The sequence below is a fragment of the Osmerus mordax genome, chromosome 21, assembly GCF_038355195.1.
Source record: "Osmerus mordax isolate fOsmMor3 chromosome 21, fOsmMor3.pri, whole genome shotgun sequence".
Classification (NCBI taxonomy): Eukaryota; Metazoa; Chordata; class Actinopteri; order Osmeriformes; family Osmeridae; genus Osmerus; species Osmerus mordax.
Window position 1 is genome coordinate 7,019,122 of NC_090070.1, and position 23,890 is coordinate 7,043,011.

General features: G+C 41.8%; 4 protein-coding genes across 5 annotated transcripts; 2 read left to right on the top strand and 2 right to left on the bottom strand.

The window, feature by feature from the left end:
• Positions 1 to 2,726: 2,726 nt before the first annotated feature.
• On the top strand, positions 2,727 to 5,846 carry emp1 (epithelial membrane protein 1). The gene is made up of 5 exons (XM_067259604.1): positions 2,727 to 2,814; positions 3,746 to 3,829; positions 4,104 to 4,206; positions 4,611 to 4,751; positions 5,268 to 5,846. The coding sequence occupies exons 2-5, from the start codon at positions 3,755 to 3,757 to the stop codon at positions 5,435 to 5,437; spliced, it is 489 nt and encodes a 162-aa protein (XP_067115705.1). The 5' UTR covers positions 2,727 to 2,814; positions 3,746 to 3,754; the 3' UTR covers positions 5,438 to 5,846.
• A 697-nt stretch (positions 5,847 to 6,543) lies between these two features.
• Positions 6,544 to 10,259, bottom strand: f8a (coagulation factor VIII associated). Its single transcript, XM_067259273.1, has 12 exons — positions 10,164 to 10,259; positions 9,692 to 9,738; positions 9,529 to 9,601; positions 9,072 to 9,231; positions 8,896 to 8,964; positions 8,514 to 8,634; positions 8,246 to 8,338; positions 8,035 to 8,099; positions 7,723 to 7,804; positions 7,409 to 7,455; positions 7,158 to 7,213; positions 6,544 to 7,058 (listed from the first exon to the last, which is right to left on the bottom strand). Exons 1-12 carry the CDS (start codon positions 10,220 to 10,222, stop codon positions 6,977 to 6,979), a joined length of 954 nt encoding a protein of 317 aa, XP_067115374.1. The 5' UTR covers positions 10,223 to 10,259; the 3' UTR covers positions 6,544 to 6,976.
• A 783-nt stretch (positions 10,260 to 11,042) lies between these two features.
• On the bottom strand, positions 11,043 to 13,969 carry si:ch211-243a20.4 (uncharacterized). Of its 2 annotated transcripts, XM_067259638.1 has the most exons (6): positions 13,763 to 13,969; positions 13,010 to 13,282; positions 12,327 to 12,445; positions 12,038 to 12,178; positions 11,292 to 11,402; positions 11,043 to 11,188 (listed from the first exon to the last, which is right to left on the bottom strand). In XM_067259638.1, exons 1-6 carry the CDS (start codon positions 13,908 to 13,910, stop codon positions 11,126 to 11,128), a joined length of 855 nt encoding a protein of 284 aa, XP_067115739.1. In that variant the 5' UTR covers positions 13,911 to 13,969; the 3' UTR covers positions 11,043 to 11,125. The 2 variants fall into 2 exon arrangements, 1 of the variants encoding a protein (XP_067115739.1); XR_010879295.1 differs by lacking the exon at positions 13,010 to 13,282.
• Positions 13,970 to 19,853: 5,884 nt separating this feature from the next.
• On the top strand, positions 19,854 to 21,097 carry LOC136965504 (dentin sialophosphoprotein-like). The gene is made up of 4 exons (XM_067259677.1): positions 19,854 to 19,919; positions 19,988 to 20,046; positions 20,153 to 20,956; positions 21,042 to 21,097. The coding sequence occupies exons 1-3, from the start codon at positions 19,891 to 19,893 to the stop codon at positions 20,947 to 20,949; spliced, it is 885 nt and encodes a 294-aa protein (XP_067115778.1). The 5' UTR covers positions 19,854 to 19,890; the 3' UTR covers positions 20,950 to 20,956; positions 21,042 to 21,097.
• The last annotated feature ends 2,793 nt before the right edge of the window (positions 21,098 to 23,890 follow it).

The following is a 23,890-nucleotide window of genomic DNA, read 5'->3' on the forward strand; positions in this document are numbered from 1 at the left end:
TAGTTATAAGGGAACAGCAAAAAAAGAGACGATCACTCATAAGGCTTATGAGGAATGGCTTGTGGAATAAATGAAAGAACGTTTTGGGGGGTGGGTTTTGTGGTGGAATGTGCATGCTTTGGGGTTTCAGGGTGACAAGCAACTACATGCAATGTAGCAAAGTGTCGGGTGACTTTCGGTATTGTTGTTAACAGCTACACAGAAGACAAGGTGTCTGGTGGCAGCTGCCATAGGAGAAGGGTGAGAGAGAAGGGTGAGAGAGTGTGTGTGTGTGTGTGGGGGATCAGAGGTCAAGGGTCAAGAGATCCACTTACTAACTCGGATGTTGGGCTAGGTGTTTGGGTGCTGGCAGGTCATGGATTTGAGATGGGCAGGAGACAACCTTCCCTTTGGATCGGATGTAGGTGCAATGTAAGAAAGAAAGAAGATTATATAAACCATTTCATATTACAGTCTTGAAATGTACTACAAATGTCTTAATTGAAATAAAATATACAGATATTATTGTTCGAATTGCCTGGACCAAAATTATTGAATGCAATTTTGCTCTTCTGAAACTTAACCCAAGGGTAGCAATTGTGGTTTAATTTATTACCTTCTCTTTTAACTCACAGGTAGTGAGAGAAACATGGGACACCACTGATTCAGAAGTGGTTTGGGTGAAGAACCAGCAGTAAGGAGGTCAGGCCTTCACCGAGGAGAGGGCAGAAGTGAGAAGCATTAGTCAGTCAAATGGCCCATCATAAAACAAACAACTCCCAATCCTACCAGTGTTACAAATGGGTTTAAGTCACCAGCAAAGCTCCGACTGTTGAAACCCACAATACACTGCATTTTGAGTCAGTCCACTGGGCCCACACCAAAGTTCCTAAAGTCTCTAAATAACCCCCAAATGCCCAACACTTGAGGGCACCTAAATATAGCAGTAGGCCCTCACCTTTGGAAAATACCCCTGCAGAGGGAAAAAGTCCTCCCTCTGATAAACAGTGTGAACAGAACCAAGAGTTCTACCTCAACGTTCCTGAACAATACATGATGGCTATGACAAACAACAACAAAAACACACATATTCATGAGGTTCCTGAGATAATTGATCACACCCATTTGGTGTGAGATGATGCAGATGAAATGTAGCCTGTGGTGCAGCTTCACACCAACACGTGTGTTTTGGGCGGGTGTGTCCTTCGAGTGGCAACAGGAAGCAGAGCGTGTCTATTCATCATGGCGTACCCCCAGGAGAACAAAGCATCTGTTGTAACTCAAGACCACGTCCTCCTTGTGGTCTTCAGAGAGAGGCCACAATCCGAGGGGAGGTGGGACAGAGGCAGAGAGGATGCTGGGAAATCTGCTAGGAGAACAACAATAAAGGAGATGTTCTTTCCCATGCAAATGAATATGGTTCTAGTAAACAAGGATGTTCTCATTTGGAAGGGCCTGCTAACCTTAACTCTCGATGATGCTACATTGTGTGGTTGAGGAGAGGCTTTCACTGATAAGTTACTTAAGAGTAAAACGTAACGATAAATCTGCAGACCATGGTTTATAAAGATATGAACCAGAGCTTCAATGGGATCCATGTCTGATCCAGCACCCCACAGAAGCTTAATTAGATATACGTAAATTGATCGACTAAAAGTCCATCATGAAATACTCAAGTTTTAGAAAGAAGGCAGACTATTGTTATCGGGTCATGAACGTTTAGTTGAGGACACATGACTTCTTCGAGGTCTTGTGTTTTTGTTGATTAGAGACTTTGGCTTTAATTACATCTTTTAACTAGGAAATTGGTCACGTCCTCCTTATGGAATGTGAACAATCTTCACGATGGACGGTTGGGTCCATGGGGTATGAGGTCATGACCCTTTTGAATCCTATAAATGATCTTGAGATGACTCAAAGATGATTTTGTTATTATTGTTGTTTTGTTACTTTGACGTGTTTTTAATGGGTGTCTATATGTCCTGTGCCGTAGGAGGGGGACATGTAATTCTGTAGGTAACATGTAATCACACAATCAGCACCCCAACTTGTTTTGCATTTGCGTTGCTCATTTAAAAAAAAAAACTACTTAGGGAAAAACATTACAAGAAAAAACAGCTGAGATCACAACTGGCATTGTTTTTCACATCAATCCAAAAACAAACAGAATGTGACCCCAACAGCTGTAATTGTTGATTATTTAAAGTTGGCGCACTTTGTCGCATTTGTTTTGCAGAATATCTTGCCTTCTGTTCATTAATCCTTGAGACCAAACTTGGTGTTTTGTATACTGTATATACTTTACATAGAAAACTCATACATCAAAATGTTCAATTTATGTTACTGTAATGTTTGGGACATATGGCAAACATCTCAGAAAAAAAAACGATATTTAGGAAAGAGAGACACATAAAACGATATTACATTAGAGAATGGGCGTGGAGATTTGGGGTGTAACCATAGACATATATACGGTGTAAACAGTATATGACTGAACACTTAGATGCTGTAATATGCTGCACTTATTAGGATGCATTGTCATATAATGATTTCAATAATATAATACCGTAGACGTAGGCCTATACGTTGATCAGTCAATAAATCCCCTCAGAAATCAATCCTCTGTGGTCCAACTAGAGTTTTGACAGGGAAAACGTTGGCCATTTGTCTACTCTGAAAAGTTGAGGATGTGGGTGGGGTTTGGGAAGAGAAAGGGAGGGAAGGGGCTGGAGAGGAGAGGGGGGAAAGGGTGATGTGTGGACCATGAATTCGACGCTGGGTGGGTCTACAGTTTTTCAGATTCCAAATATCTCGCGTGCGTAAAACGTCTTACAGGTAATATCTGTTAACATTTTGTATCGCTTTGTTTGATGTTGAATGCAGTTTACATTAGTCTTGAGTGTGTCTTAGAATGTATAATGGACGAAAAATTAAAAATATGTTTTCTTAGAACAGTGAAATTGAAGCTAGGAAGAAATACATGGAAGACTTTTGCGCGCGCCAGTAATGTCAAAACATTTTGTTCTTTTGCACGGATTTACAGAAAATTACATTGCAACAGATAACAGATAACATTGCTAAATAGCCTATCATATTTTAGACAACGCGTATTCTCCGTTGTTTTTACGCGCTCTTTTCTTATATCCCAGCAATGGTCTTGACTAACGGAGGCAAAAGTTGCATTTGCTCACTAGAAGTTTCGACTTGAACACTTTTACATGTTATGATTAGGCCTACATAATTATATTAGTAACTGCACTTCCAAGTTTTTGAAACAGCCATCATTTTTAGTCTTCAATAAACTTCTTATTATCTCTGAATGGTTTTAGGATTGACGCTCCTAATGAAACATCGCATATCTTGGTGAACAAAAATGTGTCGTTTCTTCTACGGTCCGATTTGGTGATATGAGGCCAACATAAAACACATATTTGAATTCCCAGTTGGCTTTTGAAGTATTGCGCTCAGGGGGAATCCACCGCGGTGTTTGGAACTGCGAGGGGGAGTTGTCATGTAGCAGATGGTCCATGCATGCCGCTATTCAAAAAATTGTGATTTTAGAGAGCCTTACGAGACGAGTTTGGACTTGCTACCATCCCGCTCTTTCCCCGTTTAGCCCTTTCTTTTTTAAAGGCACTGTGGCCATTTACGATAGCTGCGTCAACAGCTGTTACCTCACATCCTCTTGTCTGAAAAACCGTTACATAAGCCTGTGTAATACAAAAACATTGTCTATCCTTCCTCTAATTCCTGATGTCTTTTGCAGTCAGTCACAATGTTGGTTCTGGGTGGAATTATTCTTCTTCATATTACCACCATCATCCTTCTCCTGGTTGCCACCATTGACAATGTAAGTAGATCAGGACACTCCCACTTTCTGTTCCCTACAGTCAGTAAATTAAGGTAAGTATACTAATATACACAATAAGAGATTGGATTGGCACATTACATAACTCCACACACCTCAAACACCATTACACATTCTATGAAAGTGTCGGTTCCCAAACAGGGGCCCAAACTTGCCAAACTGGGTGCACAAATGGTCGTCTATTGTGCACCGTGTCAGAAAGAGAGGGGAAACAAACAACAGATGGATTAGAACGGAGTGTCTCCTGTTTTCTCAGGCTTGGTGGTTCACAAACACAGTCTCCACAGATGTTTGGGGCCGGTGGGAACAGACAGGCTCTGTCTGGCACTACACCAACCTGAAGCCAGGCTACCCTGAAGGTACTGTACCTCCAGGGCATGGGTTCACGCATCGCTGCTTCTTTGGTTTGTAGCTGTAACCTAAACTGATGAAAGAGAGGAAATGAAAAGAAATAGAGGAGTGTATAACTGATCTGTCATTACTTTTAGTCGGCTTATTAGTTTAGGGTAATACTGAGTCGGTAAGACCCTATAGTCTAGAATGAAAAAGATTAGACTAAACTTAAGACTAGACTAAACCTATAAAAGGGAGGACAATAATCAAATTGTGATTTACGCAAGTCATTGTGTGACATATATTTTATTGGTAGTATGCACAGGTGTGCTTGTGGCGTAAGTAAATTTAGGACCCAGTTGTCTTATAAATTACAGGTCTGTTCCACCATCTCCTTATAGAACCCTGTTCTCTCTGTCGCCCCCTACAGACTACCTGCAGGCAGTGCAGGCCGGCACTGTGCTCGCCTGTATCTTCTCCATCCTGTCCTTGTTTGTGTTTGTCGCCCAGCTTTTCACCCTGAGCAAGGGCCAGAGGTTCACCTTCTCCGGAGTCCTACAGCTCGTCTCGTGTGAGTCTACAATGGCACCTCAATACAAAATGGCCGATACTAGTTTTTTAAATTTATGAACTAATAGAAATATTTTAATATCGCTGATATGACAGACCTCCGATGCGTATGTTGGAGGTTATATAGATTATTTGTAATTGAGGTACTGTTGTTAGTTGAGCAAATCCAGATAATTTTTCGCTAGTATCAACGTGGTTGACAATGACTTTTGTCTGGTACAAATACAGTTGAAGTCACTGAATCCTTAATCAACCAAATAGTGTTGCACCAAGCAAAATATTTCATAGCTGCAATACCTGCACATTTATGATGATTTATTGGGAAATTGGTATAACTTTGTTGTAAGAGCTTTTAAGATGTGCTCATTCTAACCTTCTGATGCGAAGATGTGTCCACCTCCATCCCTACTGTGTCACCTCCTATTCTTCCTTCTCCCCCTCCTTCTCTTTTTGTCCCTCCTTCTTCTTATTGTCCACCCATCACCTCCTCAATTTCGTCCTCCTCCCCCACCTCCAGGTCTGTGTATAATGATCGCCGCCTCCATCTACACGGCCCAGTTCCACCATCAGGAGAGGGAGGAGGGCCTTGGCTGGTATGGACACTCCTTCATCCTGGCCTGGGTCTCCTTCGTTTTCACCTTCCTCCTGGGCGTAGTCTATGTGGTTCTGCGCAAGAAGAGCGAGTGAAAAGGAGGGAAAGGAAGGAGGGAAGGAGGGGGATACACAGGAAGGAGTGTTGTTACATCGGATATGGGGATGAAGTGGGTGGGAAGCATGGAGAGAAAAGTTGAATCAAGAGTTTAGTCCTGGATCTCTGGCGTCTCTCTTTGGGCCCGTCTCTCCCAACATCAGAGGAGGTGGCCAGAGGGGAGGGCCCTCACATATTTTTTCCTAAGAGAAGGAAAACAGATGAGGTGAGGACAGGAAGGGATGCAAGTTTTAAAGAGTAATTTGTTTATGTCACGTTTTCCCTAAATGCGTTGTAGCAGTCATCTGCAGTGTAGGCAAGGCATATAAAAAACCTTGTATTGCTACAAAGCCTTCAGAAAAAATACAGGTTCAGTTTTAAAAGTTTTATATTTTGAGGGATAATGGTATGGGGGAGGGGCAATGCATCTAGAGGGGGAGGGGAAAATGGAAATGAATGATGCTTGCAACAAGTGTGTTGTTGGACGTGAAATATTTGGTGCTTTTATATTTTACATAAAAATATTTTTAATATTTTACTTCATTGCATGCACAATCAAGAGAGTAAAGGGTGAACATATACTGTATTATAGGACACACAAAACATCTTCTGATAACATCTTGTGAACAGTACTTACATTTACATTGTCATTTAGCAGACGCTCTTATCCAGAGCGACTTACAGTAAGTACAGGGACATTCCCCCTTGCCCAAGGACACAACGTCATCTGGCATGGCCGGGAATCGAACTGGCAACCTTCTGATTACAAGCCCGCTTCCCTAACCGCTCTGCCACCTGACTCCCTACTTGAACGATAATAAGACAATAACAAGCTTTCCTTCCCAGGAAAAATGTATTATAATCTTTTTTATGTTGTTGAAAGTGTTTTTATTTTCAATTGAAGTATATTGTAATCATATACATTTTTGTATTATCATCGAAGTACATTGTAACCATTGTTTTGTTTTGCATTGTTTTAACATTTGTATCCTACGTGATTTTTTTTTAACCATGTCTGATTCTGTGTTTTGGTTGGCTGCTATCATATTAAAGTACATATACTTGTACAAGTGAACTTAAGTAATCAGGTACAGAGAATAACAAGTGTTTGTAATACCACCGTTTATTAATATTCAGTTGTGGGTTTTTGTAATTACAATGGAATTCAAGCCATGTCATACCAAAAATAAAAACTTAACCAAAATAATTATCACTTAACAGTTCAGTTCTAGAAAACATAACAGTTCTATCGAAATCATCTCATAAATAAATACATTTGTGCACATGAATGCAGACATGAATACCAATAGCAATCCAGTGACTTTTGAGAGACATAGCAATACATCAAATACGGATTCATTACGTATGCCTACGCCCCAAAACTAAACGTAACAAAGAAAGAAGTTACAGAACATTGTAGTCATGGATGGAACACGCCCATAAAACATGAGGCCCTAGAACAGACCAAGGCAGGAAGGAATGTCCCACTATGTGCAATTCCAAAGGGGTGTTTGAGTGACTAACTGTTCTGTACCATCCTAAATTCCCTGCCCAGAGGGAGTGATCCTCTCTTGGACCACTAGGTGGAGAAGGTGGTTCTGCTCTGCAGAGAGAAGTGGCCTGAGGAACAAGAACGTAGAAGAGTGGAAATAAATAACATTTTAGCAAAAAATTTAAAAAGGAACATTTGCAAATTAAGGATCATTATTGAACGCTCACCATAGTTCGGTTTGGAGAGACTTGAGGGATTCTGTGTCTTTCTCCTGGCAGGCCATCTGCAACACAGTTTTATGGTGACTCACCATGTCTGTATAATGATGATAATGGAGTCTGAATGACAACAACTGTATACCCGGTACAGCTGTTTTTATGTAACCTTAAGTCCAAAGAAATGGATCCATTCCCAGATAGACAGAAGTCTATTTTGTTCATCCATACACAACCATCCAGGTTACTGCTAGGCCACTTACCACAACAGACTGCAGGAGCAGGAAAACATTCTCAGGTAGGAAGGTCACTACATGGGGAGAACAAGACATGATGGGAACATTTAATGAAAATTAAAGAACAATAATAGCAATACTATTAAAGAACTTTCAATCTGCCATTTTTTATAGGTATTGTATAAAAATGATAAATTTAGGTAGATTATTTTATATTTATTTTAATGTGGAACTTTTTAGTTGAAATAGTTTGAATAGAAAAGTTTTGGGAAAAGGCCTAGATATGACTGCCTCTTAAAATGTTTTGATTGAAAGTTAGTTAGTACAAATGGTTATTTTACCCTGACTGTGGGGGTCAAAGGACTCCCAGGCATATCTCTCCAGGGTCTGGGCGTGCTCTGGTAACAGCTTCTGAGGCGGGGGCTGCAGGAACACAGGACTCAATGAGCACAACTTATCAGTGACCCACAAATAGGTATAGCTCAGTGGATAGTATTTGACTGCAGATCAAGAGGCCACAGGTTCAAATCACCCCTCCCGTATATTGTGTTGGAGCAAACGTCCGCTAAATGAATGCATTATAATATATGCAACTTCCATTTCACTATAATCATATTAGTAATAACTACAACATTGTACTACTTGGGGCTTACCTCCAGAAGCATCAGCAAAAAGACTCTGGAGATCTCACACTTAGCCACAATGTCCAGAAAGGCACCTGAGAGGGTGTGGTGTGACAAGAGAAGACATTACAGCTGAGAACTAAAGAACTCACGGTCTGGAACGCGTGTCTAGATTGGTTTCCATTTAGAAATTCCAATTCATGGCTGAGAGGAAACATGGGCTGGCTCATTGGTGCCTTACCGACGGGGGTGTTTGTGCCGGGCAGCTGCAGTCCCCCCTCCTGACATATGAGCTGCATCTCCGTCAGGACGGACAACGCACCGTCATAGTCACCTGCCAAGCGGGGTTCAAATGAACCAAACCCACACTTTGTATTATGACTGCTTACGAAACACGCAAAGACTGATGTCCGCACATCAAGTCATGCACACAAAACAGTCGTGCACACGGATGCAGGAGTATGATAACCGTGTGTTTCCTGGTGAGATAAACATTAGGATGCACTTACGGGTGAGAATCTTGCAGGTTGCCATTTCCCCCATAGACAACAGAGCCTCTATGGGAGTCTGTGTCTGCAACTCTGCAGCCCTTTGGTAATGAACTATAGCCTCCCCTGGTCTGTTCATCTCCTTTAGAGGACAGTGTGTGTGTATGGGGGGGGGGAGGGGGGAGAGAGAGAGAGAGAGGGAATGAGTGAGAGAGAGATAGCAGAAAACGAGACAAACAGATGGATGCCGAAAGAGACAGACATGGATAAAAAAAATAAAAAAAGAACGAGAGAGAGAGAGAGAAATAAATAGTTCATATGGCATTCATCAACTACACAGACTGGGCAAAGATGAAGACAGGCCGTGCCAGTACTTTCTTTCTGATCAGTCTGGTTCCCCTACCTTGAGCGCGTTGCCAAGTTCCAGAGACAGGCTAGCAGCCATTACTGGCTGGTTCATCTCGATGTACACCTGAAAGAAATTTGTGAAACACAGCATTAAACTACTTTCTCTGGAGAAATGTAGGGGAAAGGGGAAATAAAGGCACCAGGAAACGCAAGAGGATAGGGAAACCTCACCTTAATAGCAAAGCTGTAGCAGTTGAGGGCGGCCTGCAGGTGCTCGTCGAAGCCTGGGGCTTGGAGTGCCCTATTCTCCCGCTCAGAGGACAGGAAGAGGCGGGCTGCATCCGTGAGAGCCAGGGCCTCCCCAGGGGCATTAAACAGAGTCTGCTCACACCTGTGGGGTTCAAATGGGATCAAGATGCAAAGAGTTGGAATGAATTAAAAAAATATATATAATAATTGTATGAACCAATCATTTCTGTCATCCATCCATATCTGCTACCCATGATATTGCATATCAGTGTAACACAACAGTATCATCTCTACCAAAAATTTGTAAATTATATGCCAGCCATTCTATTTAAACCACTCATGACTGGGTTCTAAAATGAGTCAATTATACAACTGTTCTCATAAAAGAAAATGTCTTGAAGGGATACACAACATGGCAAATTTGTTGCTGACTACTTACCGAGCCATTGCAAGATTACAGAAAGCTGCATACTGTAGGCAGTCCTGTTGCTTTAGCTCTTTAGCCAACTGACCTAGACAGAACAAAGAATAATTCGATGTATTTTAATGTCTTCCCTTATCTTGACAATCGAGCATTATTCTTGAAGGTAACTTCGACTCACCAAACTGCTCGCTTGCTTCTGCTACATTTGGCTTCCGAAGGAAACGTCTTTTTAAATTAGTGGGAGAAAGGGGGGAGAACATTTTTCAGTATGGTTCAAAGCCAAATAGCTTGCTAGCTATCAAGGTGAGTGAGCCGACTACAGCTTTCACCAAAAACCAATACACTTTAACTATCATGCATTTGAGCAAAAAAGTCATGTAGCACATCATGTTTATTACCGCATGTTGATCATATTTGTTATCTAAAGCATTATCTCTAGCTAGCTAGCTAACGGTTGCTGCCTAGCTACTGTATACTGTATGTTATGATGTTTTAGGCTAATGCTAGACAGCTAGCTACCCGTTCAGTACTTAGCTAGCGCATATAATCAAGATAAATTAGGCCAGCTTGACATGCAATCAAGACGATTACGCACGATTAATTCCTAATGTTCACGATACAAAATATGAGAAGCGCCATGAAAGCCTTACTTTTTTAGTTTATTAGACACTGCTCTATATCTCATCAGAAAATCCCCCTCCGCTGCCATGATCAAAATATAAACGTCAACAAGCCAACAAGGAAGAGCAAAAGGGCCAATAAGCAAGTTTCTTCTTCTTCTTTGTCTTTTGGTTTTAATTGCAGATTGCAACAAATTTCAGTGAGGTGCTTTACCGCCACCTACTGTTTAGGAGGGTAAAACCAAGGGCCGACACTCACATCTCAAAATAAAGCCTAAAAATCTACACAATAAATAAATATACACCTTGAGAAAATAGCCCTACATACCTCCCTACCACCAAACCCTTCACTCATTAAATCCCTTAAATTCCAGTTTCACCATGACACCTCAACCCTGAGCCCAGAGCACAGTTCTCTCTACATCTTCAAACTCAAATGCCAACAATACATGGCTCATAGTTTCTAACTGCCCATAAATAGCACACACACCATCACAATGCTGAGCAGTTACCACCAGACCTTAAATAAATGTGTGGCCAAATCAACCACATGCCACACCACTTCCCCTCTCATATCTGAAAAACACACTTTCTCTGCCCTAACAATTGGTTGCAATGAATACAAATGTTTCACCTCAAACCTTTCACCTCCTTGTTCCATCCTCTCTTTCACTTAGGAGGGCACGTTTCGACTGACTTCGTGCAAGTATTAGCAGTCACTTCATTGGTTGACATTTTTTAAAGGGGAGGACCTAGAACTCAGCTGTCAGAACATAAAATAACAAAAAAAATCTAAAATTGTCACAATCACTGCATTGTATATGGATGAATTTCATACATTTGACGTGTTTGATGTGTGCTGCTTTAGATAAAAGTGTCAGTTATCAGTTACCATTCAATCAGCAGGTTGCCGTTTGACAAATACATTTATTTTCTTTCATACAGATAACGCATTGATAAGTGAAGGACACGTATTTACAAAATGAATTAAACTAAAAATTTTCATAGACACATTCATCATCTCCGTCCATTCCCTCTTGAGCCTTTTTCTCCACCTGTAGTTGAGGACAGTTGCAGAGAGGTAAGTAACAAACATTAACAACCAAAGCAAAAATTCTTTACGAGTAAAACATCTACTGAAAAAAAGTTCACACTGACCAATTTGTCCAACTGTTTTGACTTTTTCTTGACTTTTTTCTCTTGATTGTCAGAGTTCGCTGCTTCTGGGTGTAGCTCCTCATAGACAGAAATTGTTTGAGGGTCCAAACTCTGAAAGTACAGCAAGAAGGTACATACATGACACAGTACCTGCCGATGTTAACTGGGGAGAGGATTCTAAGTAGCATGGATCAAATTCCTAATGGGGCTACTTATACTGAAAACACACCCAAACTGCAGCCAGCTCAAAAAGGAAGTGTTCACTAGTTCCCCTGACAAACTTCCCCTAGTTTCCTCTTGCACATTTATCGTGTTGACACATTGGTCAAAATACCTTTTTCAAGACAGGGAAAACACATGTTACAAAATCATGGCATTAAATAATTCACACTGACTGACATAGTTTGCTTGGGATAAAAACATATATTCTAAGTGGAAACTTGTGTGTGATAGATTTACGACCTTTTATAATAAAGGCAATGATAACAAAGAGCATGAAACAGTCAAAATACACGGGTAAACTGAACACACCAAAGCACACTTCCTTATTTTGTTCAAGGTGCTAACCCAACATCGTGCATATCACGAAAAACATCTTGCTTGAAATATTGCACAAGGACATTGCCACAAGAAGTCCCCTGCAAGGATTAAGTTCCTATTATATGTCAGACAGTACTTTTCTTGATGCAATTGAATGTGGACCACTTTGTGGTCACTTTTTCTTGCAGATATACTTGTGTACTTACAGCATAAACTGGAGCGGAGGTTTCGGCTCTCTCTGCTTGTGTACTGTCCCCCCTTTTCTTCCTCTTCTCCTCTTGAACCTGCTCCTTATCCCTTTCACCATTTCTCGCATGTCGTCTTTGGTTCCTCGTGTTTAATTGACACTGTGAACGAGAGGTTAGAGAACACGGAACATCACAACACCGAGCTGCAAATGCTGCAAGGGATTTTAAAACTATTCTGAGAAATGGTGCAGACTTGGCTTTGAAATGTCCCTACTGACTAGAGATCTAAAAACCGAGCCTGTCTCACCCGGTGGCCTTTGAAGGTGTATATGGATCCCAGCACACTGAAGATCAGAAGGGCTGAGTCGAGAGTCGCTAACACAATGACCGTCACAGGGATATGTCCAGGCTTCCTGTAGGCCTCCTCTGGAGCAGACAAAACACAGCGCCAACACAAGCTGCCAATCAATAGAAACAACCCCCACCCTAACTCCACCCAACCCTCTAAAACAACTATAGAGTGTCTATGTACTCTCTATTAAAGTCTATGTACTCTCTATTAAAAGATATCTGAATGTGCCATGATATAGACTTGAAATTGATCAAATAGATTGAAATAGATAATTATTAGACTGGTGATTAACATTATTTACTGGAGTGAAGTACTAATGATGATGACAACTACATTTTTGACCTAGAGTGTATAACAATGTATGCATAGTAACAGAACTATGAACACATATCCTTTCTGTCACCCTTTTATTTACGAACGGAAGATAGAATTATGCCTTTAAAGTTTAGGTTTCACCTTCGCATCAAGACCTCCTGTCACTCAGCTTGTAAATACCCACGACAAGATTTTCTCACAGGACAAGATAACTGTTCAATTAATGGGTAACTGTCCTTCTTGTACATCTTCCTTCACGTACAGTACGTCGTCGAAGGCTTCTACCCCAAATCTCACATTCACATTTCTTTCCTCAAACTCACCTTTCACCAAGACAACAAAGTACACTTTGCTTTCTTTAAACTGGCATTTGTAATGTCCAGACTTCTCAAATGCAATGCTTTTCCCTCGCTGTACGACCACTTGGGTTCTTTGAGTGGGCAAAGTAAAGGTGAATATTGTCTTTTCCTCTGGGTCGAAGCAAAAGCCTTGGGCAAAACTCTCATTGGCTGGTACAGACGCAGTGAATTCAAATTGGATTTCTTGCCGTGGCACAACCACCATCACCCTGTTCTTCATGGTGATGACAACTGTCTCTGTTTGCACAAATAATAGTCTTGATTCATTGGTTGCATTTACAGTAGCCAAGTATGTATGCGTGTCTTACATATGTCCGAAATTTACAAGCGCAGACAATGTCACAACCATAAACTCAAATCTTAAAAACACATTCTTCCTTTGTTGTGATTGTCTAGTGTCCCATCATTCTTATAGCTCCTAGATTTGACATGACAAGGATACCGTTTTATTCCAAACAATTTGGAATAAATTGGTTCAGAGTGGTCTATAGTAAAGTGGAGTGGCTTTATTGATTGACATGGATTATTTAATCTGTAACTAAATAAAAGCACTCCCTCTAAATGGGTACCCGTGTTGGTTGTTTTGTATATATTAAGACTTGTAACCAGTCATACAAATCACAAGATCTGTGTTCTAGTTGTAAAATGAAAACAAAAATCCTCCCTTCAAAACTTTTCACACATGGTTGTCACTAGAAAAACATTCAGGCGTCTTACCTTGAGCTTGATTTCCAGAACACATGAAAACCAACATAAGTCCAACCACCCAAATTAACATTTTGTAAAGACTTTTGAATTTCTCTATTCTCGTGACAAGTTTCCAACTGTGCGTGTGTGTGTGTGTGAGAGTAAAGGAGGATTTCATCCCAAGCTGTCAAATGGATATGATCTGGAGTCCCCAGAATGTAGTTTGTGTTGATATGATTTCTCTGAAGAATTGCAATGGACTTCCTGATTTTTACCAATCTACTTCCTGAAGATGTTGTCCATAGTGGGGTTTTTTTTGGCAACATGCAAAAAAAAAGAAAAAAAAAAGAAAAGAAAAAAAGATTGTGTTGCTTTATTTCCCCTTGGATCGGAAAATCCCCCTTCTACTGACATGACCAGTGGCGCCTTAATGCACAGGCTTACCTGGGCCTCGACCAATCAGGGGCCTCTTAACCCTCCTGTTGTGTTCCGGTCAAAAGTGACCGATTTACAAGTTTTCTCCCTGAAAAAATGTACTTAATTTTATTCTGATTGCCATAAGGTTCCATGATTTTGTCCACAAAATGTGGGTGTCTAAACAGCCAAAAAAATAATGATCTGAATTTCATAGAAATTTGGGTGTTTTATTTAACTTTTGTACACCTGTGGTGTTCCCGGTAAAAAAATGACCGGTCATTCGAATGAATGGGCAAGACAAACATTTTTTTATACAATTTTGTTCAGGCACACAGCCATACAACAGATGGACACATTTACCCTCCTAGACCCAACATGCACATGTGTTTGAGTACACATATGCACACACATACATACACACACAGACTATGATCCAGACAAAGAGACAACCAATCTAGTGATGAGGAAGAGGGCCCTGCTGAGGTTGTTGTGACATTCCTGTCCAAGAATGGGAGTTTGTGGTTTGTTTTTCATCACCACTTGAGTGGAGAGGTTGACTGTCGACTGAAAAGGTCATCAGGATGACCCCAGGGCCAACCAGATATGCCATCTCCCGGGTTGATGACATAAAATCCTGCTTCAAACTGTTCCTGACATAGTCCATTGAAAGCATAGTGATAAACATGACTAACTTGGAGGGTAGAAGTGTTTACAAAGACAACTGGAAGGAGATAGACAGGACCAACATCCAAGTGTACATATTCAAAATAATCCATATATTATGCTTCTTTCACTCAAAATCTAGTTACATACGCTTGTGTCAATGAGGCGTACAGGCCATAAATGGCAAACAGAAATTTAAAACTTGTAATGTTCGCAAGAACTTAAGTTGCTAAAAAGATGTAACACAACATTAGTTGATAATATATGTATTATTATGGAATTATAGTCAGCTATAATGACCTGAAACACAAAAGTAGTGAACAAGAAACGAACACAGAGGGTTAATCATAATACAAAATAATAATGATGCGATTCAAACAGTAGCTACCATCTGCTAACTGAAAATATGCCCCCAAACGCGACTTTTTGGTCTCAGTCTAGAGCCACGCGTGGAAATGCTGAATTGTGCTACGAGCAAGCTAGCCTAGCTTTTACGAGCTGTTGCTAGCCAAACTTCACTGAGGGGATTGTTTGAATGCGCCGGAAATTAAAAACTTTTCTTTTGACATAAAGTTTAGGCTGTGGCATGAATACAGCGACTCACCACACAAGCTTGAGTTTAAATACATTATTTAATGTGACATTACTTACTGTACATGCAAGTCTTGAATGTATAATGCTGCTAGTACACCATTGCACGATACATACTTTCTGTGCAACAGCAATGCACGTTGTATCCAGTGATGGGTCGTTCGCGAACGATCCGTCTCTAAGAGCCGGCTCTTGAAGGTGAAAGTCGGGAGCTGCCTCGCATATCTGAAGAGCCGACTCTATTTTTAATAGATTAATACAGCCTATGAAAACGAAATGGTTATGAAATAATGAATTTTAATTGTATTTAAAATAATTGACTAATTCAAAGAATTTGTCAGGGAGTCAGGTGGCTGAGCGGTGAGGGAATCGGGCTAGTAATCCGAAGGTTGCCAGTTCGATTCCCGGTCAAGCCAACTGACGTTGTGTCCTTGGGCAAGGCACTTCACCCTACTTGCCTCGGGGGAATGTCCCTGTACTTACTGTAAGTCGCTCTGGATAAGAGCGTCTGCTAAATGACTAAATGTAAATGTAAACAACAAAAAAATACTTGTAGGCTTAAACAGTGGCGGTTCTACATTTGAAACTACCTACAGATTTGAAAATTCCGTTGGCTAAATAATGAAAATAAATAATAACTGAACTTGTAACAGTTTTGTTGCAAAGCACACTATTATGGTGAAATGTTATCTCGTGTTTGTTGAGTTAAAACCGAAATATTGTTGTTGCATAGCAAGCATCATAGCAAAAAGGCTAACAAACCTAAGAGTTAGCCTATACCCACCAATTAACATTAGCCCTTCATTCATGACATGGATACCTTAATAATCATACAGAGACATATTTGCATACCTTTATCTTTTTCTCGTTTCTCCTCTTCTTCTTTTCATTTTTTTCGAAATTGGGCACCTGATGGCTTACTTGACCTTTTCCTGTCCATCTTCTTTGGCACTCAACAGTCAACAGATTTCCCATCCCCCCAACACTGTCACTCACGACCAGAAGTCAAGACTAAGCCAATTCACCTTGGTGACCACAATCGTTGTGTTACATATTTTTATTAGCCATTTCACACAATCAAAAAAAAAAAAAAAAAATGTGCAGGAACTTTAGGCCTATATTTCTAATATTATGAATGAAATGTGCGTTATTTGGAAGAAAGTCGAGGTGCAACTGACTTTAGCCCACTAATTTAGAGTATTGCACTATACAGTGCCCCCCCCCCCCCCCCCTTGTCCGTTCCATTTGGGAGACCCAGTCAGGTGAGCTGTCTGTCCCCCTCCCCTTTTTCCACACAGCTTCTGTGCACGGCACCTTCTCAGCAAGCAGGGGTGCCTGCAGCTGCCTGAAGGGGGCGCCAATTTGCCAATTCCACACACAGTGAAATGATAGAAAAAGAGAAAACCGCTTCGCGGCACAGAGATTTTTATTTATTCATTTTGTGCTCGTGCGCCCCCCACGTGACATGAAAAAATGGCGCCCAGGGCGGCTGCCCGGTCCGCCCGTGCCTAAAACCGCCCCTGGGCTTAAAGGCGCACACGATCATCCTCACATTCTGTTCCTGTCAATCCTGCATGAGGGAGGGCCGAGCCAACTCACACACAGTCAGAGAGTAGTCAAAACTTGGAGAGCCATGACAAATCAATGCATTTTTAAAGATATGTGGTTACGGTCGAGTATAATTTCATTTCATAATTGAATTCAATTTTTTTTCACACCTATCATAGTCAAATTCATAGTTAAAACACGTATTTTTTAAAGAGCTGTTCGGGAGCCAAAAGAGCCGGCTCTTTTTAGTGAGCTGAGCCATTCGAGCCGGCTCACGAAAAAGAGCCGGAATGCCCATCACTATGCGTAGTTGCTAACGTGTGCTGTCGTTGTGAGGTAGGCTGGCACTGAGTTCCCTTCGTTGACACAAGGCACTTTTTGCCACAAAAACAGAATTTAAGCCTAAACCGTGCAACGGAACGTAAATATAAATACAAGCAACTCAATCGCTACCAATACGAAACTTTTGACACCGACTTTGTCTATGTAGTCCAAATATTGACAGATCCTTAGGGGGCAAAAAGAAATTGATTATCCAATTAGCTGGCTGGGGGCCTCAAAAAAAGAAAAAAAGTCCAAAGCCCAGGGGCCTCAAGTGCTAATAAGATGCCCCTGGACATGACAATTATAAAATCAACAAACAAGGAAGCGAAGAGAAAAAGGAAATGTTTTATTCGAACAGAGTAGGCCAAGAAACTCAAAATTGTGTTGGCTAAAATCGTTTTTGGTGTGTATATTTTACCACGGAGTACACTTTTATTAAAACAGCAGATGGACAGAAGTTAACAATTTTTACTTGCATTGCTACAGAGGATGGAGAGATGCAGATGATGAAGAAAAGCACACATTTGCAAAATACCGCAACATAGCTGATGCCTCATTAGTTCTTCATCCCCACCCTTGTGTTTTTTTTTTACCTGTAGAAGGAAATTGATAGAGGACAATGGCAAAGAGGTCAAGGGCAAATGTAAGGGTCAATGTATGAAACAGACATTGAAAAGAACAGCAAGACATAAATGACCCAGTACCTGCTGGCGTTAACTTGGGAGAGGATTCTGTGTAGCATGTTGCCAACTTTAGCCAAAGGGACAAAATTCCTAATGGGGTTACTTGTATTGAGTATTGTAGTATAAACTTCCGCCCGCTCATAAATTAAACTTTGCTGGTTCCCCCAACACAAGTTTCCTCTTCTGTTTGTTGTATTGAGGTGGTGTCCAAAGACATTCAAGACAGTTGTATCAAAATAAAAGATAAACTAAAGTAATTCACACTGACTGGGATAAATACATATCTGCAAGGTGTAAAGAGTTAGTGTAATTGATCTTAAACCTTACTGTACACAGTATCATATAGGCCAAGAAAAATATTTCCATTCATGAAGGGTGAAAGCATGTAAGAGTAAATGAATACTGGCTCGTCAGAGCACACTTGTGGTTTTGATGTTGGTTAGATTTGAGTTTCCTTTAAGTTCTTCCCCTCTGCTTCACTTGATGCAATTGAATGTCCAGAAGAGATACTTATATACTTACAGCATAAACTGAAGCAGAGGGTTCAGTTCTCACTGCTTGTGTACTGCCCTCCTCCTCCTCATTCCTTTGACCGTTTCTCCCATCTTTCGTTCCACATGTTGAACGGACCCTGCATAGGAGAGGTGAGAGAGCATGGGACACAATAACCCTGAGCTAAAATTTGTGTTGTGCATATAGGAACAAACATTAAAAAATAAATATATATATAAGGGGAGTCAGGTGGCTGAGCGGTGAGGGAATCGGGCTAGTAATCCGAAGGTTGCCAATTCGATTCCCGGTCATGCGAACTGACGCTGTGTCCTTGGGCAAGACACTTCACCCTACTTGCCTCGGGGGGATGTCCCTGTACTTACTGTAAGTCGCTCTGGATAAGAGCGTCTGCTAAATGACTAAATGTAAATATATTTAAAAGATTTCGCTTTCAAATGTCCCTACTAGAGATTTCCCTTTCTGGTACAGATTTTTTCTGACATGCACACAATTTTCAAACCACTCACCGATGTCTGAAAACAAGCATGAAGGCCAGCACACAGACAATCAAAAGGACCAAGCTGATTACAACCCACATCACAGGAACTAGGCTTTCCCCTGTGGCTGAAAGAAACACAGTACTGTCAGGTTGACAATCAATAAATCAGAACCTTCACGCTGACAGTTCGTGTCACTGTGGCAAGCGCACTGAGACTCGTAGGCGAGCAGACCAGTGGAGTCGGACGCAGGGAGCAAGTAAAGCACTGACGTGCGTTTAATGAGTCAAACAGAAATCTAAAGGAATATATAGGAAAATAACTCAGGTGTGGCTGAAACTCAGCGTCGGCACTGTCTCAATTACGTTTCATGTCACTGGAATCCGTGCTTCTCGGGGTTGGGTGTTTCTGTATGGCTGAGACAAGGAAACGTTACTTCTCGCAGCTTTGAGCACATCAGACTCAGGCTCTCACCCGACTGTGTCACCGGCTGCATTCTCTGTCTTTATAAGCTGCCTGGGCTATGCTTCTGTAGCCCATGAGGCTGCCGAGGAATCAAGCTCTCCTCAGTCCAAAGCTTACAAAACAGGACGAGTGTAACAGAACTCTCATTTTCCATCTTCAATCCCCATCTTGTATACGCGGGGCTCTAAGGTCTCACGCATTTTCCATGAGAGTTATGCATTTCGACCATTTCTCAAGCTCTAACGCAACACCTTGTACTTCCCAAACGTCGACAGGTATGGTATTAAAATGACAAACTGTTGATAAAACTTGAGAGCCCTGCATTGATTAGTAACAGATGCGATTAATTAGTGAGGCGTACGTTGTCAGGGTTTGACGGGTTCTTTAAAAGGGGAGAGCAAACAAGCATCAGATATGGAACCAGTTCTTTTTAGAGAAAATACGTTTTGCAGTTTGTGATACCCTTGTAGTTGCTAAAATGGTTGTGGCGTTTGCAATATGTCTAAGGTGAGTTTATAACATGATGAGTTTCTTTGATGTCTGTTAGTTGGATTTCATCTAACTTGTCTTTTTAGGTTTTTTTCAGTGGGTTGTCTGCTGGTTGGAGCTGCTGTCTGTGCTCCTGTACTCCAAGGTTCTTATTTTCATGGAGGGTAGAACCCATTACTTTCAGTAGAATCCTTTTACTTGAGTCAAGCTCAAGTTTGCCTTTCAACTTGCTTATGTTTCTCTTTCAACAGGTGACTCTGGTAACTCAATGGGAAACATCTTCCCTGGATCCAGCCCCCGACTTGCACCACAGAAGCAGACTGAGAAGCCCACCAACAACATGGTCACTCAGAAACCGCCTAACCCAAGGGGCTTGAAGCATGGTAATGGCATCTTCGGTCTTGCAAGGAACAGCAAGTCACCTTATCTGTCCAACAAGAACATGAAACCCTCATCTAGCTCTGGTAATGCCTTCCTGTTGCATAAGCGTGCCAAAATTCCGCAAGCTGGTCAGTCCATTCTCACTGAGTTGAATGCTGAAGTGGATAACTGTGACAGCGGTGACGCAACCGGGTGTGGGGGCAACTGCATTCACCCATCTGGGTGCTACGCGGCCCCTGACGACAGCGGTGGGGTCAGCTGCAGTGACTCAGCCGGGTGCGGTACAGACATGGACGCTGAGAGCGGTGGGGTCAGCTTTGAGAGCGGCGACCCATCCAGCTGTGGTAAGGACACTGGTGGCACCAGCAACGAGAGCGATGGTGCGGTGAGCTTTGAGAGCGGTGACCCATCCAGCTGCGGTAAGGACACTGACGGCACAAGCACCGACAACGAGAGCGCTGGAACTGACAGCGGCAGTAGGGAGTACCATCCAGATAGTGGTGCTGAGGCCTCTCAAGAAACCACAGGCCTGAGGAAACGCCCCTTCTCAAATGTCCGCTCCAAGTACCACAGAAGAAAATTTGTCTTCTCCCAAATGCGCTATACCCCTGGGGAGTTCAAAACCCATCGTGGCCATAACCCTTTCTTGGTGTACTGGAGTCACTAGACCAGAGGTGAGCGCTGGCTTAAATATGAGGCAAGTCATTTGCATTAGATTAGTTTCCATTGTGTTCATAATCATTGTTTCTGTGTTTTCAGGTTTCCTCCACACAACCTGGAACATGTGCAACTTGACCAATAAATGCTCACTAATGCCTTATGGTCCTTTTGATTTACTTGTCAGTGATTGGGGGTTTTGTCCTTTCCAATTTATTGTTGCCCACATATCAATTTTTGGTAGGCTATGCAATATTTTTCTACTGTTTAGACTAGGCAAACCGGGGCGAGCGCCCCCTCCCCCCAATGATCACCCACAACACGGACATATGACTTGCCGCGGTTGGCACACTCTGCTGGTAGTGTGTTTGAAACTCAAGGATAGCGGGAGGGTTAATTTTAAACGGATGCACTTGGGAAATTGCCTCCGCCCTATGCGGCAGCCTACGTCACCTAATAGGACGGACCGGCACTGCCTATGATCAAGTAGGTGACACACACATACAGATTCCTTATAGATAGTGCAGTGACTGTAATGCAGCTGATGACTTTGTCATTGGATAAACTTTGACACCGGGGCGTGATTAGTCTTGGAAGGTTCATGCTAAATTTAGTAGGGTATTTCAGACTACCTATTTTTTTCATTCAGTTTAATTGCAACCAACACTCACAGGTGCATTAGGCCTACAGTGGAACTGCATTTGAGATCCTGCCAAGGGTGATCCCGTGATGACAGGGCTCTGACGTTTCACGCTTTTGCCGTGAGATGCATTTCGACCATTTCTCACGCTGAGAAGTAAACGTGTCCCGCTATATAGCCTACAATTAATGGCGCAGGCATACTGAGCGAAGAATTCTGCAGAGTTGTAAATTGTCTCGAGTTAGGCTATACAGAGTTAAATGCCATCTACCAGCCAATCAAAAACATGGCCCTCCCCTAACCCTTCCCCGTGTAGGCTATTGTATCCAGTTTCTTCCGCACACTCACCTTTCTTGGTGACATGGCAGGAGCCTTTGTTATTTCTGTACTTGCAGTAGTATTCGCCAGAAGTAAAGTCTTTTGAGAGAATCCTCCAGTCCCTTGTGGGCACCGATTTCATTTTTCTTTCAACCTAAACTAGTATTCCTCTAGGACTGAAGCAGTAACCGACCTCTCAGTGCAACCTGACGCGGTCACAGTGATTTTATGGAAGTTCTGCCCTGGCTCGATGGTCGTCCCCTCCACCGGCTGTACAATGACGGCCTCTATTCACAGCAGAATGTATGTATTGTATGTTAGTCTCTGTCTAATGGGTGGAAGCATTTACAGTGTGTATACAGTTTCAATTCTTTTTTTTGTTTACAGAATAGTCACATAACTTCCTGTATATATTGTGAAGATTTATTTCTGAAAAGCTTATTTGACATTAAAAGGACACTTTTATCCTCAATTTAAAATGCTTAAGTACAAAGTGGCCAACAGTAAAATAAATTGGCTTAATGATTAATATGGATGGAAAATGAAAGGTATACCGATATTAGAAGGTTTGTTTTGTACATTTATTCAGGAATAGTAACGCCCTAGAGACATCCTAGGACCTCTGTTTATTAAGGCAAAAAATACAAATTCAGCATTCCAGGATTCAAAACACTTTTTTGTGCATCATCCTCCTCGCATGAGGTGTCTTACCTTGCGCCTGATTTCCAGAACACATCAGAACCCACACAACTCCAACCACCCAAAGAAACATTTGAAGAGACAGAAAATCCAACTTCCTATCTAATGACAGTTCACAGCTATGTGTGTGCAAGGGAGGATCTGACAAATCTTTACTTACATTTACATTTTACGTTTAGTCATTTAGCAGACGCTCTTAGCCAGAGCGATTTACAGTAAGTACAGGGACATTCTCCCGAGGCAAGTAGGGTGAAGTGCCTTGCCCAAGGACACAACATCATTTTGCATGGCCGGGAAATGAACCAACAACCTTATGATTAATAGCCCGACTCCCTAACCGCTCAGCCATCTGAGCTTATACATTTGTGTGGGAGTTGGCCTGACACCTACAAAATAGCTAAATCAACTTCCTGTTCCTGAATCTGAAAATGTTTACTTGTGCACACAAATTCCAATTACCACACTAAAACACATAGATGCACTTTGTGGTGTTCTGTGCAAACACAAATACAATACAGGGAACCCTACAAAGTCACTGTGCCTGACCTGAAAGTACAGTACATGTGATGTTATAACACATGTATATTATTGAGCATGTTATATCACTTTTTTTATTTAAAACTATAAGTAGATATACATATGTATTAAATCCTTTGCTATTTTAACGCCTACATCAATTGTCGTTCTGTGGACGGAGAAAGGCAGGTCATTGATAATACTAGTAGTGTAGTCTCCCTTCTGGGACAGTCAACCCACGAGTTAGGAGCCTGAATCTTGTTTGTCAGTTGCAAAAAAAGAGAGAGGGAGTGCAAGAGACCGAGCGAAGGTGAGTAACAGACGGGGGGGAGAGCGCAACGGGGAGAAAGTGTGCGAGAAATAGCGCCAGAGAGAATGGAATTCAAACTTGAGGTGACAAATTGCCCGTGTGTTAATATGAACCAGGTGGGCATGGTGCATGTGTGACTCCTTCACTGCGCCCATACTGTCAGCCAATGTGGGGAAGACGTGCCTAGTTAAGCTGCGGTTGCCTGATCTGCGATAGCTTTCCCTATGATCCCCCTTTTCACTGGCAACTTTAGGAGCCAACTCTGACCTCACTGCAGCCTCTGCACAAAAAAACAGACACAGACACAGAGAGAACTGGAATAACATCTGGATGCCAGGGAATACAGAAATATATTAGTTTGGTTTTCATCACCCAACCCTTTTTTAGTTTTTGACCTGAGCTAAATCTCCCACATTCTTTTCCCTGGCACAGTTAAAAGCTCAATATGGCAGAAATTCACCTGTTTTT

Coding starts and splice junctions, on each gene's coding strand:
- emp1 (XM_067259604.1), top strand. CDS start 3,755: ATGTTGGTTCTGGGTGGAATTATTCTTCTTCATATTACCACCATCATC. Junction 3,830..4,103: donor TGGTTGCCACCATTGACAAT/GTAAGTAGATCA, acceptor CTGTTTTCTCAG/GCTTGGTGGTTCACAAACAC. Junction 4,207..4,610: donor GAAGCCAGGCTACCCTGAAG/GTACTGTACCTC, acceptor CGCCCCCTACAG/ACTACCTGCAGGCAGTGCAG.
- f8a (XM_067259273.1), bottom strand. CDS start 10,222: ATGGCAGCGGAGGGGGATTTTCTGATGAGATATAGAGCAGTGTCTAAT. Junction 9,739..10,163: donor GTGTCTAATAAACTAAAAAA/GTAAGGCTTTCA, acceptor TAATTTAAAAAG/ACGTTTCCTTCGGAAGCCAA. Junction 8,100..8,245: donor CGGCACAAACACCCCCGTCG/GTAAGGCACCAA, acceptor ACACCCTCTCAG/GTGCCTTTCTGGACATTGTG.
- si:ch211-243a20.4 (XM_067259638.1), bottom strand. CDS start 13,910: ATGAAATCCTCCTTTACTCTCACACACACACACACGCACAGTTGGAAA. Junction 13,283..13,762: donor TTCTGGAAATCAAGCTCAAG/GTAAGACGCCTG, acceptor TTGTGCAAACAG/AGACAGTTGTCATCACCATG. Junction 12,179..12,326: donor ACACCTTCAAAGGCCACCGG/GTGAGACAGGCT, acceptor TCTCGTTCACAG/TGTCAATTAAACACGAGGAA.
- LOC136965504 (XM_067259677.1), top strand. CDS start 19,891: ATGGTTGTGGCGTTTGCAATATGTCTAAG. Junction 19,920..19,987: donor GCGTTTGCAATATGTCTAAG/GTGAGTTTATAA, acceptor TTGTCTTTTTAG/GTTTTTTTCAGTGGGTTGTC. Junction 20,047..20,152: donor CTGTGCTCCTGTACTCCAAG/GTTCTTATTTTC, acceptor CTCTTTCAACAG/GTGACTCTGGTAACTCAATG.